The 13,661-nt window shown below is 44.6% G+C and overlaps 1 protein-coding gene across 8 annotated transcripts in view; it reads right to left on the bottom strand.

Annotated features, from left to right (window-relative positions):
- Positions 1-3,909: 3,909 nt before the first annotated feature.
- The window catches only part of LOC129867526 (paralemmin-1-like), a 61,882-nt gene continuing 52,130 nt past the window's right edge, over positions 3,910-13,661 (bottom strand). For 6 of the 8 annotated variants that reach the window (XM_055940986.1, XM_055940985.1, XM_055940984.1 and 3 more), the window contains 2 exons: positions 8,871-9,002; positions 3,910-6,801 (listed from right to left, as the gene is read on the bottom strand). In XM_055940986.1, the coding sequence (XP_055796961.1) occupies positions 6,197-6,801; positions 8,871-9,002 (737 nt within the window). In that variant the 3' untranslated portion in view covers positions 3,910-6,196. The remainder of the gene's footprint in view (positions 6,802-8,870; positions 9,003-13,661) is intronic. The other 2 variants (XM_055940988.1, XM_055940989.1) reach the window with 1 other exon arrangement.

Below are 13,661 nucleotides of genomic sequence, written 5' to 3'. Positions count from 1 at the left end.
CTGTTGCAGAGCAAGAGTCATGAGGTAACCATGATGCTGGCAGTGCAGACAGTGGGAGGGGCTGGGGTTGCCAGGGGCGACAAGCCTCACTGCTGCTACACCAAGCTCAGCAAGAGGGAGAGACCGAGGAAGGAGAAGTATTGGGTATTCAAAATGAGCTTGAGGCAGAAGTCACCCTTCACCACAGATCTAGGATCAGATTACCTAGCTCCCAATCCTAACCTTAGCCATTAGGGATCAAATCAAATCTGACCCTGCATCAGTGGTTAAGAGTAAATTCCACCCACTGCTCAGTAGGTTAGGATGGATCAGCACTTTAGTGGAGATGTCCATGCAATCATTACCCTTCATAAGAACATAATTGGCATTCATTATCCTTCATTGACATTGATGTTCGTTAACCTTGAAGTTCAAAGTTGTTGAAGGCAGCAAAATGAACGGTGTGAATAGAACAGACAAAATGAACACTGTGTCGTTGCTTTCCAAGTCACTCTCAAAGTGCCCAGTAAATCTTTCCTCTAAAGAAATGTTATGAAGGTGTTATGCAAGTCCTTTTTTAATTTAAGTGTCATCATATTTCATTGTGGATGGACAAATTTGATTAGGTTATGGTCACCAATGTTCAAATCAAATCAAATTTATTTATATAGCCCTTCTTACATCAGCTGATATCTCAAAGTGCTGTACAGAAACCCAGCCTAAAACCCCAAACAGCAAGCAATGCAGGTGTAGAAGCACGGTGGCTAGGAAAAACTCCCTAGAAAGGCCAAAACCTAGGAAGAAACCTAGAGAGGACCCAGGCTATGAGGGGTGGCCAGTGCTCTTCTGGCTGTGCCGGGTGGAGATTATAACAGAACATGGCCAAGATGTTCAAATGTTCATAAATGACCAGCATGGTCAAATAATAATAATCACAGTAGTTGTTGAGGGTGCAACAAGTCAGCACCTCAGGAGTGAATGTCAGTTGGCTTTTCATAGCCAATCATTGAGAGTATCTCTACCGCTCCTGCTGTTTCTAGAGAGTTGAAAACAGCAGGTCTGAGACAGGTAGCACGTCCGGTGAACAGGTCAGGGTTCCATAGCCGCAGGCAGAACAGTTGAAACTGGAGCAGCAGTGGACTGGGGACAGCAAGGAGTCATCATGCCAGGTAGTCCTGAGGCATGGTCCTAGGGCTCAGGTCCTCCGAGAGAGAGAAAGAAAGAAAGAGAGAATTAGAGAGAGCATACTTAAATTCACACAGGACACCGGATAAGACAGGAGAAATACTCCAGATATAAGCTTAAGGAGAATAAATGCCTGTTCTTTTGACCCACCAATAAACTGATATTTGCTTGATTAGTTCAGTTCAACAAATGTACTTGTATGATACATGAGCATATTTCAGATGTATACCACACAACTGCTAGACATTTGACAAATCTCATTTTATTATAATGAGAAACAATTAAATGGTGCAGAAAAACCCTAGCCCCCCGACACAAATTACTGCAGCATAAATACTGGAGGCTGAGACAGTAGGGGTCAGGAGACACTGTGGCCCCATCCGATGATACCCCCGGACAGGGCCAAACAGGAAGGATAGAACCCCACCCACTTTGCCAAAGCACAGCCCCCACACCACTAGAGGGATACCTTCAACCACCAACTTACCATCCTGAGACAAGGCTGAGTATAGCCCACAAAGATTTCCGCCACGGCACAACCCAAGCGGGGGCGCCAACCCAGACAAGAAGACCACGTCGGCGACTCAACCCACTGGAAGAGCACCAGTAAGCCATTGACTCAGCCCCTGTAATAGGGTTAGAGGCAGAGAATTCCAGTGGAGAGAGGGGAACCGGCCAGGCAGAGACAGCAAGGGCGGTTCGTTGCTCCAGTACCTTTCCGTTCACCTTCACACTCCTGGGCCAGACTACACTCAATCATATGACCTACTGAAGAGATGAGTCTTCAGTAAAGACTCAAAGGTTGAGACCCAGTCTGCGTATTTCACATGGGTAGGCAGACCATTCCATAAAAATGGAGCTCTATAGGAGAAAGCCCTGCCTCCAGCTGTTTGTTTCGAAATTCTAGGGACAATTAGGAGGCCTGCGTCTTGTGACTGTAGCGTACGTGTAGGTATGTACGGCAGGACCAAATCGGAAAGATAGGTAGGAGCAAACCCATGTAATGCTTTGTAGGTTAGCAGTAAAACCTTGAAATCAGCCCTTGCCTTAACAGGAAGCCAGTGTAGGGAGGGTAGCACTGGAGTAATATGATCACATTTTTTGGTTCTAGTCAGGATTCTAGCAGCCATATTTAGCACTAACTGAAGTTTATTTAGTGCTTTATCCGGGTAGCCGGAAAGTAGAGCATTGCAGTAGTCTAACCTAGAAGTAACAAAAGCATGGATACATTTTTCTGCATCATTTTTGGACAGAAAGTTTCTGTTTTTTCAATGTTACGTAGATGGAAAAAAGCTGTCCTTGAAACAGTCTTGATATGTTCGTCAAAAGAGAGATCAGGGTCCAGAGTAACGCTGAGGTCCTTCACAGTTTAATTTGAGACGACTGTACAACCATCAAGATTAATTGTCAGATTCAACAGAAGATCTCTTTGTTTCTTGGGACCTAGAACAAGCATCTCTGTTTTTTCCGAGTTTAAAAGTAGAACGTTTGTAGCCATCCACTTCCTTATGTCTGAAACACAGGCTTCTAGGGAGGGCAATTCTATGCTAACAGCTACTGAGGCTGAGCCACACATACATATATACATATATATATATATATATATATATATATATATATATATATATATATATATATATATATATATATTTATATATTTATATATATATATATTTATATATATATTTATATATATATATTTATATATATAAATATATACATATATGTGTCGTAAACTGTTAGCAAGCAGATATTTAGGAAATAAAAAGGCATAATCTTATGCAAAGGAAAGGATGGGCCATGGTTCAACGCTTGGCCTTTGTGATATACTGATGAACTCTTATCAGTGCTGCTGCTAGTCCCTAATGCTATAGCTGTATGAGGATTTTGCTGATGATAATGTTGGCAGCTTTCATGAATGGGAGTTCTTGCATAGATTTGGATCCAGCAGTGTGGGAATATTATTCGACGAGGACTGGTCTTCAGCAATGCCTTAGCGAATTGGAAGTCAGTGTTTTTTTATCGAACGTATTCTAGACCAACACTACAGATAGTGACTGTCCTATAGAGCAGGGATTCCCAACCAGAGGTACTAGGACCCTTGGAGGTACTTGGCCTATCCACAGGGGATACTTGAGAAGACTCATGAGACCATAGGCCTACTGGTAAAATGCACATGAGGGGGTACTGCAGGGGTACTCTGGGCAGAACAAAATTTAGTTGGTGGTACAGTAACCGAGAAAGGTTGGGACCACTCCTATAGAGTAACACACATTTCACTGTGTCAGCTTTTTATGCTCCTTGCTGGATGCTGAGCAGCATATTGGAGGATGTGTCGGCCTATCAATGATTGCCCTGCCCCTTTGACTGCGCATGAGGAAGTGGGATTGAAGGGGATTGGCAAAGAATATTATTTCATAATATATTTTACATGATCAAATTGAAATGAATAGATGTTCCATTTGGTTTCTTTCTGCAGTGCAATGGATTCTCCAGCATCATTTTGACAAGGCTTATCAGACCTGGTTATTTTTTATCTATTCTCCATCATGTTCTTGATTTGAACCCTCACAAAGACATTAACCCTTTAAATAACATATAGAGCTCTATAAATATAAATGGAAAGGTATAAATACACATGGAACAATATTAAAAGAGGAATAGGCAAACATGATGCAAAGCTGGCCAACCTCTGGCTAAAGAGAGCTCACTTCTTGGACTCACTTCAAGATAATGCAGACCATCTTTGAAAACAAAATGTTTGTTTTATTTCGGATGCGAATAATAACACATGGACCACGGTTACATATGAGCTTGACTTCAACCAGTGAGTTGGTTGAAAAGATCTGACACCTAGTTTACCTAATCCAACTCAACTGACTCAACTCACCACTGGAAAAATACACTGGACAATGATAACATGACCCTCAGCTCAGCTGGAAATTTGGCTCCAAAATGGCAGAAATAAGTAAGATGTAAAGAATGCTGCAGCTAACAAACACACACAAGCCAAGGGAAAGGAAAACACAGCTGTTCAAATGTAGCCACACTGCAAAAACATCTATTGCTCTCTGAAAATAAATAAAAATTGGCAAATAATTGCAACACCAAATTTTGAGCAAAATCGACCACTCAGAGGAGAGTAGGAAAGGATTCTGAAAACTTATTGGAATGTTGTAGTTGAAATTCCCTGCTTTTTGCCTCACATGTCGATAGATAGATACCGGTGAGGTTGCAGAGGGGAGGACGGCTCATAATAATGTCTGGAATGGAGCAAATGGAATGGTATCAAACACATGGAAATCACGTGTGTGGTGTATTTGATACCATTCCACTGATTCCGCTCCAGGCATTACCACAAGCCCATCCTCTGCAACTAAGGAACTAAGGTGCCACCAACCTCCTGTGATAGATACACAATGAAAAGTAGGCCTACTTGAACTGTTTTCTTTGGTTTCGTTGACAAATGACAAAACCAAGGCCTGACAGTAGAGTTCAAACAGGAAAACAGAAAACCAAGTACTCTTATAATGAATCTCCTCCCACACAGACTCTGAGGGAAATATATGACCCCCGACCCCCATTCAAATGGCACTCTTCCTCAATGTCTGAATGGAGCAAATTCTTGCAGTATTTGCAACACAGTTTGGTAGGATATGCGCTGCCGTTTAAAACAACAGATTATGCTCCATGCACCAATTCCACAGTAGTTAATATCCAGCCGAAAATCTTCGGGACATTGGAAGGGCCTGTCCACGCCGACCATTATTTCAAAACCCAGTTAGTTGCTAGGTCATAACATCAGGAGCCAGGATTATGTCAATGAGTTAATGAAAAGTAGTTAGTGTTATCACAAAGGCAGCTGTAAGCAACATTATTTATATTAAAGGGGCAGTGGTATTCTGGGTAATGTGGGGGTGAATCACACAAACATCAAGCCTTACAGAGGGGCATTCATTTCATTTTCAAGCTTCGGTATGAATGACCTTCACACATGTTATTCAATTCATTACTAGTGTTGTCGAACTAGTGTAGCTGATTTGGTTGCAGGGAAATCACAAAAAAATTGCATGGATAGTTTTTTCTTCCAGAAAGAAAATAGGTGATGGGGATTGTGGGTAGTGTAGTGTCGGATGATATAAGGACCAACGAGGTCATTTTATTCCAACACACACACACTCATGCATGCTCATACACACACGCACACAGTACTTCGACGTCATCAATATTACTGACATCTAATTGCATGTCACTTCTAAATATCAGCGTTGTGTCTGTCTCAGACATCCCATATATCAGTGTTGTGTTTGTCACAGACATCCCATATATCAGTGGTGTGTTTGTCTGCCTCAGACATTCCAAAGTAAGTTTTTTTTTCTTTTTTTCTGGAAATCAAAATCCAAGAGAATTGTGTTGAGAAAATCATGTCCCCGTTTTTAATCTAAAATGCACTAGCACAGGACAGAAAAAAACAATGAATACCATGCTTCTGTCAAAAATACTTTCCAGAGGGCATTTTCAAAAAAATAAAAAGTCAAATAAATATATCTTTAAAATAAACAATGTATATATAGAGATATATAGAGAGATATATCTGTCCTTCATACAGAAAGTTAAGATTACACAATTCATGGTGGTGTATAAGAGATGTCATTTAAAAAAAATGCTTGTTGGACAATGCTGGGCGAGTAAACAAACCCCTTCCTCTTTCTTTCTCTCCTTCTATCCTTCCTTTTCTATCTCCTCTCTCCCTCAGAAATCTCAAAGTGTGAGAAGGTAGGGATTGCTCCCCTTTGTCACAACCAAACCTGAAATAATAAAAAAAGTCAAAAGAAGGAAAGGAGATGATGAGATGATAGTGAAATACTTAAAACGAAGTCAGAAAACAACAGCAGGCTATCAGAAGATAAAGAACATGTATGCCTTTTTATTCAGGGCAGGGGGGAGGGGTTTGTTGGTTTTCATGACGTTATGGTTGTTGTTGGTTTGTCATTTCTCCTTGAAATGTCAAGTTCAGCCACACAACAGTTGCTCACATGATGGTGCAACACTTGCAAGGCTGCTTCTCCTTGTTGTTGAGCTCAGTGGCGCCCCCCTCTGGCTCACCTCCTTTCTCCTTTGCGGAGGATGTCTCCTGAGGGGTCTTGGCGGGGTCAGCGGCGCTGCCGTTGGGTGGGGGCGACTGCTCTTTCTTGGCGCCTCCCTCGGTGACGGTCACGGTGGCTGGGGTGGGCCCCACCGTCACATTCTTGCCCTTGCCGTCCTCGATGACCACCAGCTGGGCCTTGACGGTCCCCTCCAGGCCCAGCACCTTGTTGGTCTCCGTCTCGTCCTCCACACTCTGGTAGCCCATGAACACCATAGTGACGGGGTTCTCGGCGCTGGCCTCCATCTCGCCTCCACCTGGCTGGGGACTAGCGCCACCTGCCTTGGCCTCCATGCCTGTGATCTCCTTCTTGGGTGTCGTCTGCTGTTCTGCAGCCAACTCAGCATTGGTGGGGAAGACAGGGGCGGTGAAGGTGGCGGCGGCGGTGGTGGCGTCGCTCATCATGGACTCATCAGCTTTGTGGATGAGCTCGTCCACCTCGTTGGCGCTGAGCTGGTGGACCCCGTTCTCCCCGTTCACCTCGTGTACCACTACGAGAGAGAGAGAGATGGAGAGAGAGAAAGGAGAGCGACAGACGTGTCACTAACAGAAGAGACTCATGAGAGCATGGAGAACTAGACCCTGTTCAATTTTTTTTTAAATGGATCCTTCCGTGAAGCAATCATAACTGATCTGATATGACTGGACAGACCAAAGCCATGTCAGTCATGTTAGATCATTGCGAAACAAAGAGGGAGACTATTTAAGGCTATACCCTTTCCCCACAAACCTCCACTCACAGGACAGTGAAGTGCACTGAAGCTGACCAGTAATGGCAATCACAGTTAAATCACAGAGAAACAGGGGAGGGAGAAAAGCAGATGAGGAGGAGAGGAGAGGAGGGGAGGAGAGCAGCTGAAAGAGTGCAGGGGGAAACAAAGCCAATGCCACAGCTGCTGCATCATGAGCCCAGTGCTTGTTGTCTGTGTCTGGGAGGCAGAATCAATAATATGAGGTGGATGGATATGACTACGAGAGAGAGTAGATCTACAATCTCCATACAGGATGAGGTGGATGGATATGACTAGGAGAGAAAGTAGAGCTGGAGTCTGCATACAGGAGGAGACCAGACTGATCCGTGGAAAACGGACACCGAATTAAAACAGATTAATTTTGGTCTGTGGTCCGTGGGTGGGTGTGTGGAGTGTTCGACTTAAAAAGCCTCATCTTTTCTAATTGGCTAAACGGATGGTTATGTATCCATCGAACCATCAAAAGTTCAACTCATCTGAACTTTTGGTCTGTGAAAATGGATGGAAATTGTATAGACATCTCTGCTGACCTTCAACTCCCATCGAGAAAGCAGTGGAAATCACAGCTATGGATAAAATCAACGAGCCAGTCTGGCCTCGCCTTACACCAACACTAACTTTTGGCTACAGCAGAGGGTTCATTCTTCGGATATTCAGGGCACTATCACCAACCTAAAACATTATGGGCTGGTTTCCCAGACCAAGATTGAAGCCTATTCCTGAACTACAAGTATACTCAATAGAGAATCTCCATTGAGAGTGCTTTTTAGTACACGAATAGGCTTAATCTGGGTCTGGGAAACTGGCTTTAGAGGTCCAACCCTGACACTGCACTCCCACAGAAGTGTGACGACCAGTGTGGATGTGTTTGGGGGGGGGGGGGGGGGGGGAGTAGCGAAGGGTCATGCCCAATACCAACAGGTGAACCAAAAGAGCTACAGGGAGACCAACAGGACCATTTGAAATGGGTTTTGAATGTATTGACGTTTTTTTTAACCAATACATAATGGCCCAAGTTCACATTCACAAATATAACTATTGAAGTAGAGTTATTGGCTTAAAACCAGGTCTATAAGTAGTTATGGATTTATTGGTCACCCTGCAACACTTTGTCATACTATGCTGAACTACAGATGTAGAATCTTAATTTGAGCCAGTTTGCTACAGCAGGAAAATAATAATGCATCAACAGGAAATGTCAATTGTTATGTGGATTATAATGAATAGACATTTTTGAAGGGGTAAATACATTTTCATAAGGGAAAATAAAGTCTGAAATTTCAAAGTGGAAATGGCAAACTTCAGAAGCCTCAAATACACTAAAATGTAAACATTTCCTGCATTGCTGGAAAGGTCTCCTGCAACAGGGTGATCAAATTAACATCCTACATCTGTATGTAGTTCTTTTGCTTCACAAGAAGTAAAATTAAGTTAAAAAAATATCTACTGTTAATGAGTGGTTTCACACCAATCATTATATGAGACAGAGTATACGGAAGCTTTTATATAAAGTGAAAATACATTATGAAGTTTATTGAACCACAAGATGTAGCCTATGTCTTTAATTGGCTACGATCAAACAAACAATGTCTGTAATAACTATAATTTTAGGTAGACTTATCCAAGATAATATCTTCATCTTCAGAGAAAACATTTACCATCTTGTGATATTACTGTTATCAATTTGTTCTTGTACATCAAATATTTAGTGATAGAGTCATAGCTGTTAACACTTCTCGTAAAGGCATTCACTGTGCATGTCTTAGCTGAGTGTCTCCTTTTGCTGTTGAAACACATTGGAAAATCACCTTTCTGGTAATCCTCATACACCTTGACCCCTTGCCCAGAGAGGTTAATGGGCAGTAGGGTGTTGGTAGACAACACCTTAGTCTCGCCCGTGACATTGTCCCTCTCAACGGTGATCTCTACTGAGTACATCGCTGGGTGCATTGGGTGTCAACAAGAGGAGATGTTAGGGCACTGCAGAGTTGTCCTCTCTCTCACACACACACTCACAGTCATCCCACACATCTATATGTTACACACTACATAGCCTCTCTCTCTCTCTTTCTCTCTATCGTTTATACTGTTCTTTTTTTTAAAGACAACCACTCTATACAACAATGCTACAATGTTCCACTAAAAGCCATACTAAATCAGTCTACACTAATGAGAACTTGTTCTCAACTAGCCTACCGGGTTAAATAAAGATGAAATAAATAAATAAACACGAGCCACCAATCAGTATTTCCGTGTAACACCAACACACACGAAGTAAACATAACTACAAGTTATGATACTCCTTTGACTGGGGTAGCTACTGGATGGGAAAGGTGAGCCATATGTTTGCAGAATTACGTGCACACCAGGTTGTAAAGAAAGCATGTACTTCAAAAGGCACTCGCACTTCTGAGCAATCGTTTTTTGCAGGTGCATGGTAACAGTTGAACAAGATGAAGGAAAAAGGCAACCGCACACTGCTCTTAATAGTATGTCTCCTTATTAAAGATCAGTGGTACTATCAAGAGCAGTGTGAGGTTTCCTTTTTCCTTCAAAGAAAGCATGTACAAAATTACATTTGGATAATTATGCTATTAGGCCACAGCTGACACTGTGAAACTACTTAGCTTTTTTGAAAGCAACACTATAATTTGTCGTGATGTGCACACTGTGTGTGAATCTAACGCTGCCATGACGACGGCGGAGCTGCGTTGCCTAGGCAACATTGCATCGTCTGATGATAACTACATATAGGGTATCTCCACTGTGAGAACTGAATACTCAGTATACCATCTCTTTACAAGCACTACTCTACTTGTTTTAACCCCTTTAGTCACAAATCTCATTGAATGTCCGCAGGAATGAATAAGAACAGACCAACACGCAGGCAAAGAGACAATCTCACACAAACTCATACACACACCCAAACAGATAGACAAACAGTTGATCACTGTGAAGATTAGGACAGAAGACAAATGTTAGGGGAAAATACAGTACAAAAACACGACAGAGTGACAACAAATAGAGTACATGAAATACAGTATACCAAATCACTTCAGAGAATGCAACATGTTGTATGGCATTCTCATTGATTTTGTCTTCTCCTAAGTACTTAGCTATGAGTACTTAATGGTGATCAAATACCCAAGTGGTCCGTCATTAAAATAGTTCCTCCCACGTGACTATGTACATTACCACCCACTCATTCAAATTCACATAGTGAATTCAGGCACTACATCACATGCAGGCACCACAGCACATTCAGGCACCACAGCACATTCAGGCACTACATCACATGCAGGCACCACAGCACATGCAGGCACCACAGCACATTCAGGCACTACAGCACATGCAGGCACTACATCACATGCAGGCACCACAGCACATTCAGGCACTACAGCACATTCAGGCACTACAGTACATGCAGGCACCACAGCACATGCAAGCACCACAGCACATTCAGGCACCACAGCACATTCAGGCACTACAGCACATGCAGGCACCACAGCACATTCAGGCACTACAGCACATGCAGGCACCACAGCACATTCAGGCACTACAGCACATGCAGGCACTACAGCACATGCAGGCACCACAGCACATTCAGGCACTACAGCACATTCAGGCACCACAGCACATTCAGGCACTACATCACATGCAGGCACCACAGCACATTCAGGCACTACAGCACATGCAGGCACTACAGCACATGCAGGCACCACAGCACATTCAGGCACTACAGCACATTCAGGCACCACAGCACATTCAGGCACTACATCACATGCAGGCACCATGGCACATTCAGGCACTACATCACATGCAGGCACCACAGCACATTCAGGCACTACAGCACATGCAGGCACTACAGTACATTCAAGCACCACAGCACATTCAGGCACCACAGCACATGCAGGCACCACAGCACATTCAAGCACCACAGCACATGCAGGCACCACAGCACATGCAGGCACTACAGCACATGCAGGCACCACAGCACATTCAGGCACCACAGCACATGCAGGCACTACAGTACATTCAAGCACCACAGCACATGCAGGCACTACAGCACATGCAGGCACCACAGCACATGCAGGCACCACAGCACATGCAGGCACCACAGCACATGCAGGCACTACAGCACATGCAGGCACTACAGTACATTCAAGCACCACAGCACATGCAGGCACTACAGCACATTCAGGCACCACAGCACATGCAGGCACCACAGCACATTCAGGCACCACAGCACATTCAGGCACCACAGCACATGCAGGCACCACAGCACATGCAGGCACCACAGCACATGCAGGCACTACATCACATGCAGGCACCACAGCACATTCAGGCACTACAGCACATTCAGGCACCACAGCACATGCAGGCACTACAGCACATTCAGGCACCACAGCACATTCAGGCACCACAGCACATTCAGGCACCACAGCACATGCAGGCACCACAGCACATGCAGGCACCACAGCACATTCAGGCACCACAGCACATGCAGGCACCACAGCACATTCAGGCACCATGGCACATTCAGGCACTACAGCACATGCAGGCACCACAGCACATTCAGGCACCACAGCACATGCAGGCACCACAGCACATTCAAGCACCACAGCACATGCAGGCACCACAGCACATTCAGGCACTACATCACATGCAGGCACTACAGCACATTCAGGCACTACATCACATGCAGGCACCACAGCACATTCAGGCACTACATCACATGCAGGCACTACAGTACATTCAGGCACTACATCACATGCAGGCACCACAGCACATGCAGGCACTACATCACATGCAGGCACCACAGCACATGCAGGCACTACATCACATGCAGGCACCACAGCACATGCAGGCACCACAGCACATTCAGGCACTACATCACATGCAGGCACTACAGCACATTCAGGCACTACAGCACATGCAGGCACCACAGCACATTCAGGCACCACAGCACATTCAGGCACCACAGCACATTCAGGCACTACAGCACATGCAGGCACCACAGCACATGCAGGCACCACAGCACATGCAGGCACTACAGCACATTCAGGCACCACAGCACATTCAGGCACTACATCACATTCAGGCACCACAGCACATTCAGGCACCACAGCACATGCAGGCACCACAGCACATTCAGGCACTACAGCACATTCAGGCACTACAGCACATTCAGGCACTACATCACATGCAGGCACCACAGCACATTCAGGCACTACAGCACATGCAGGCACTACAGCACATTCAGGCACCACAGCACATTCAGGCACTACATCACATTCAGGCACCACAGCACATTCAGGCACCACAGCACATGCAGGCACCACAGCACATGCAGGCACCACAGCACATTCAGGCACTACAGCACATTCAGGCACTACAGCACATTCAGGCACTACATCACATGCAGGCACCACAGCACATTCAGGCACTACAGCACATTCAGGCACTACATCACATGCAGGCACCACAGCACATGCAGGCACCACATCACATGCAGGCACTACAGTACACCCTTTTCACATCATGGAACTGGTAGATGTGTCATGTATCATGGGGTGGCAGGTAGCCGAGCAGTTAAGATTGCTGGGCCAGTAAGCGAAAGGTCACTGGTTCCAGTCCCTGAGCTGACTAGGTGAAAAATCTGTCGATGTGCCTTTTAACCGTATTGTTCCTGTAAGTTGCTCTAGATAAGATAGTCTGCTAAATTACTCAAATGTAAATGTATACCCCATAACGGTCCCTCTATATTGATCCCCCATAACGGTCCCTCTATATTGATCCCCCATAACGGTCCCTCTATATTGATCCCCCATAACGGTCCCTCTATATTGATCCCCCATATTGATCCCCCATAACAGTCCCTCTATATTGATCACACATCGCAGTCCCCTTGTATTGTATTGTACCTTATCAACATTTCTAGCTGCTAGATATCTACAGTATATCTATTATTTGTTTATAATAATCATAATGTGGGTGGTGTTTATATGTGTCTCGTTACACACTGTGGATGGACAAGAGTGTAACAGAAATGTGTTTCATGCATATCCCCACTCCTCCTGAGACCCTGCAGGGGGGTATGTACAGGGTATGGTGATCATGCTATGTTCCTTTTTTAGTTTATATTATTTAGCTGTTATATGATGGCCGTATTACACCAAAATGTTACCAAAACAAACCAATCCAGGAAAGCGTCTGCAATTTGCATTTAATCCCAGCAGGTGTTGATGAAACAATAAGTAGCCCCATTCCACCCCCCATTCCACCCTCCTGCTCAGAAAGGGTTCTCTAGGTGGGAGATGTATGGTGACCTGGGCTCAAGAAGTAAAATAACGCATTAGTCACTCCCTCACTGTGGAGTATAGCCCTTCAGTGGAATCCCTCTCTCTCCTTTCAGGGCTACTGTGAGGCTGATGAAAGTCAATGTTTAATTAAGGGGGACAGAAGCCCACATGTAAGGAGGAGGAGGAAGGAGGGCCAAGGGCCCCAGTGTGATACTGCTGAAAAGCCCCCTAGAGAGGAGATGAAGCTGTCCCCAGCCATTTGTAACTGTGATTACAATATCCTGAGCTATACTGAGG

Source organism: Salvelinus fontinalis, chromosome 12 (genome assembly GCF_029448725.1).
Source record: "Salvelinus fontinalis isolate EN_2023a chromosome 12, ASM2944872v1, whole genome shotgun sequence".
Taxonomy (NCBI): Eukaryota; Metazoa; Chordata; class Actinopteri; order Salmoniformes; family Salmonidae; genus Salvelinus; species Salvelinus fontinalis.
The sequence above is the reverse complement of the archived record's forward strand: the minus strand, read 5'-3'. Positions and strand labels throughout refer to the sequence as shown.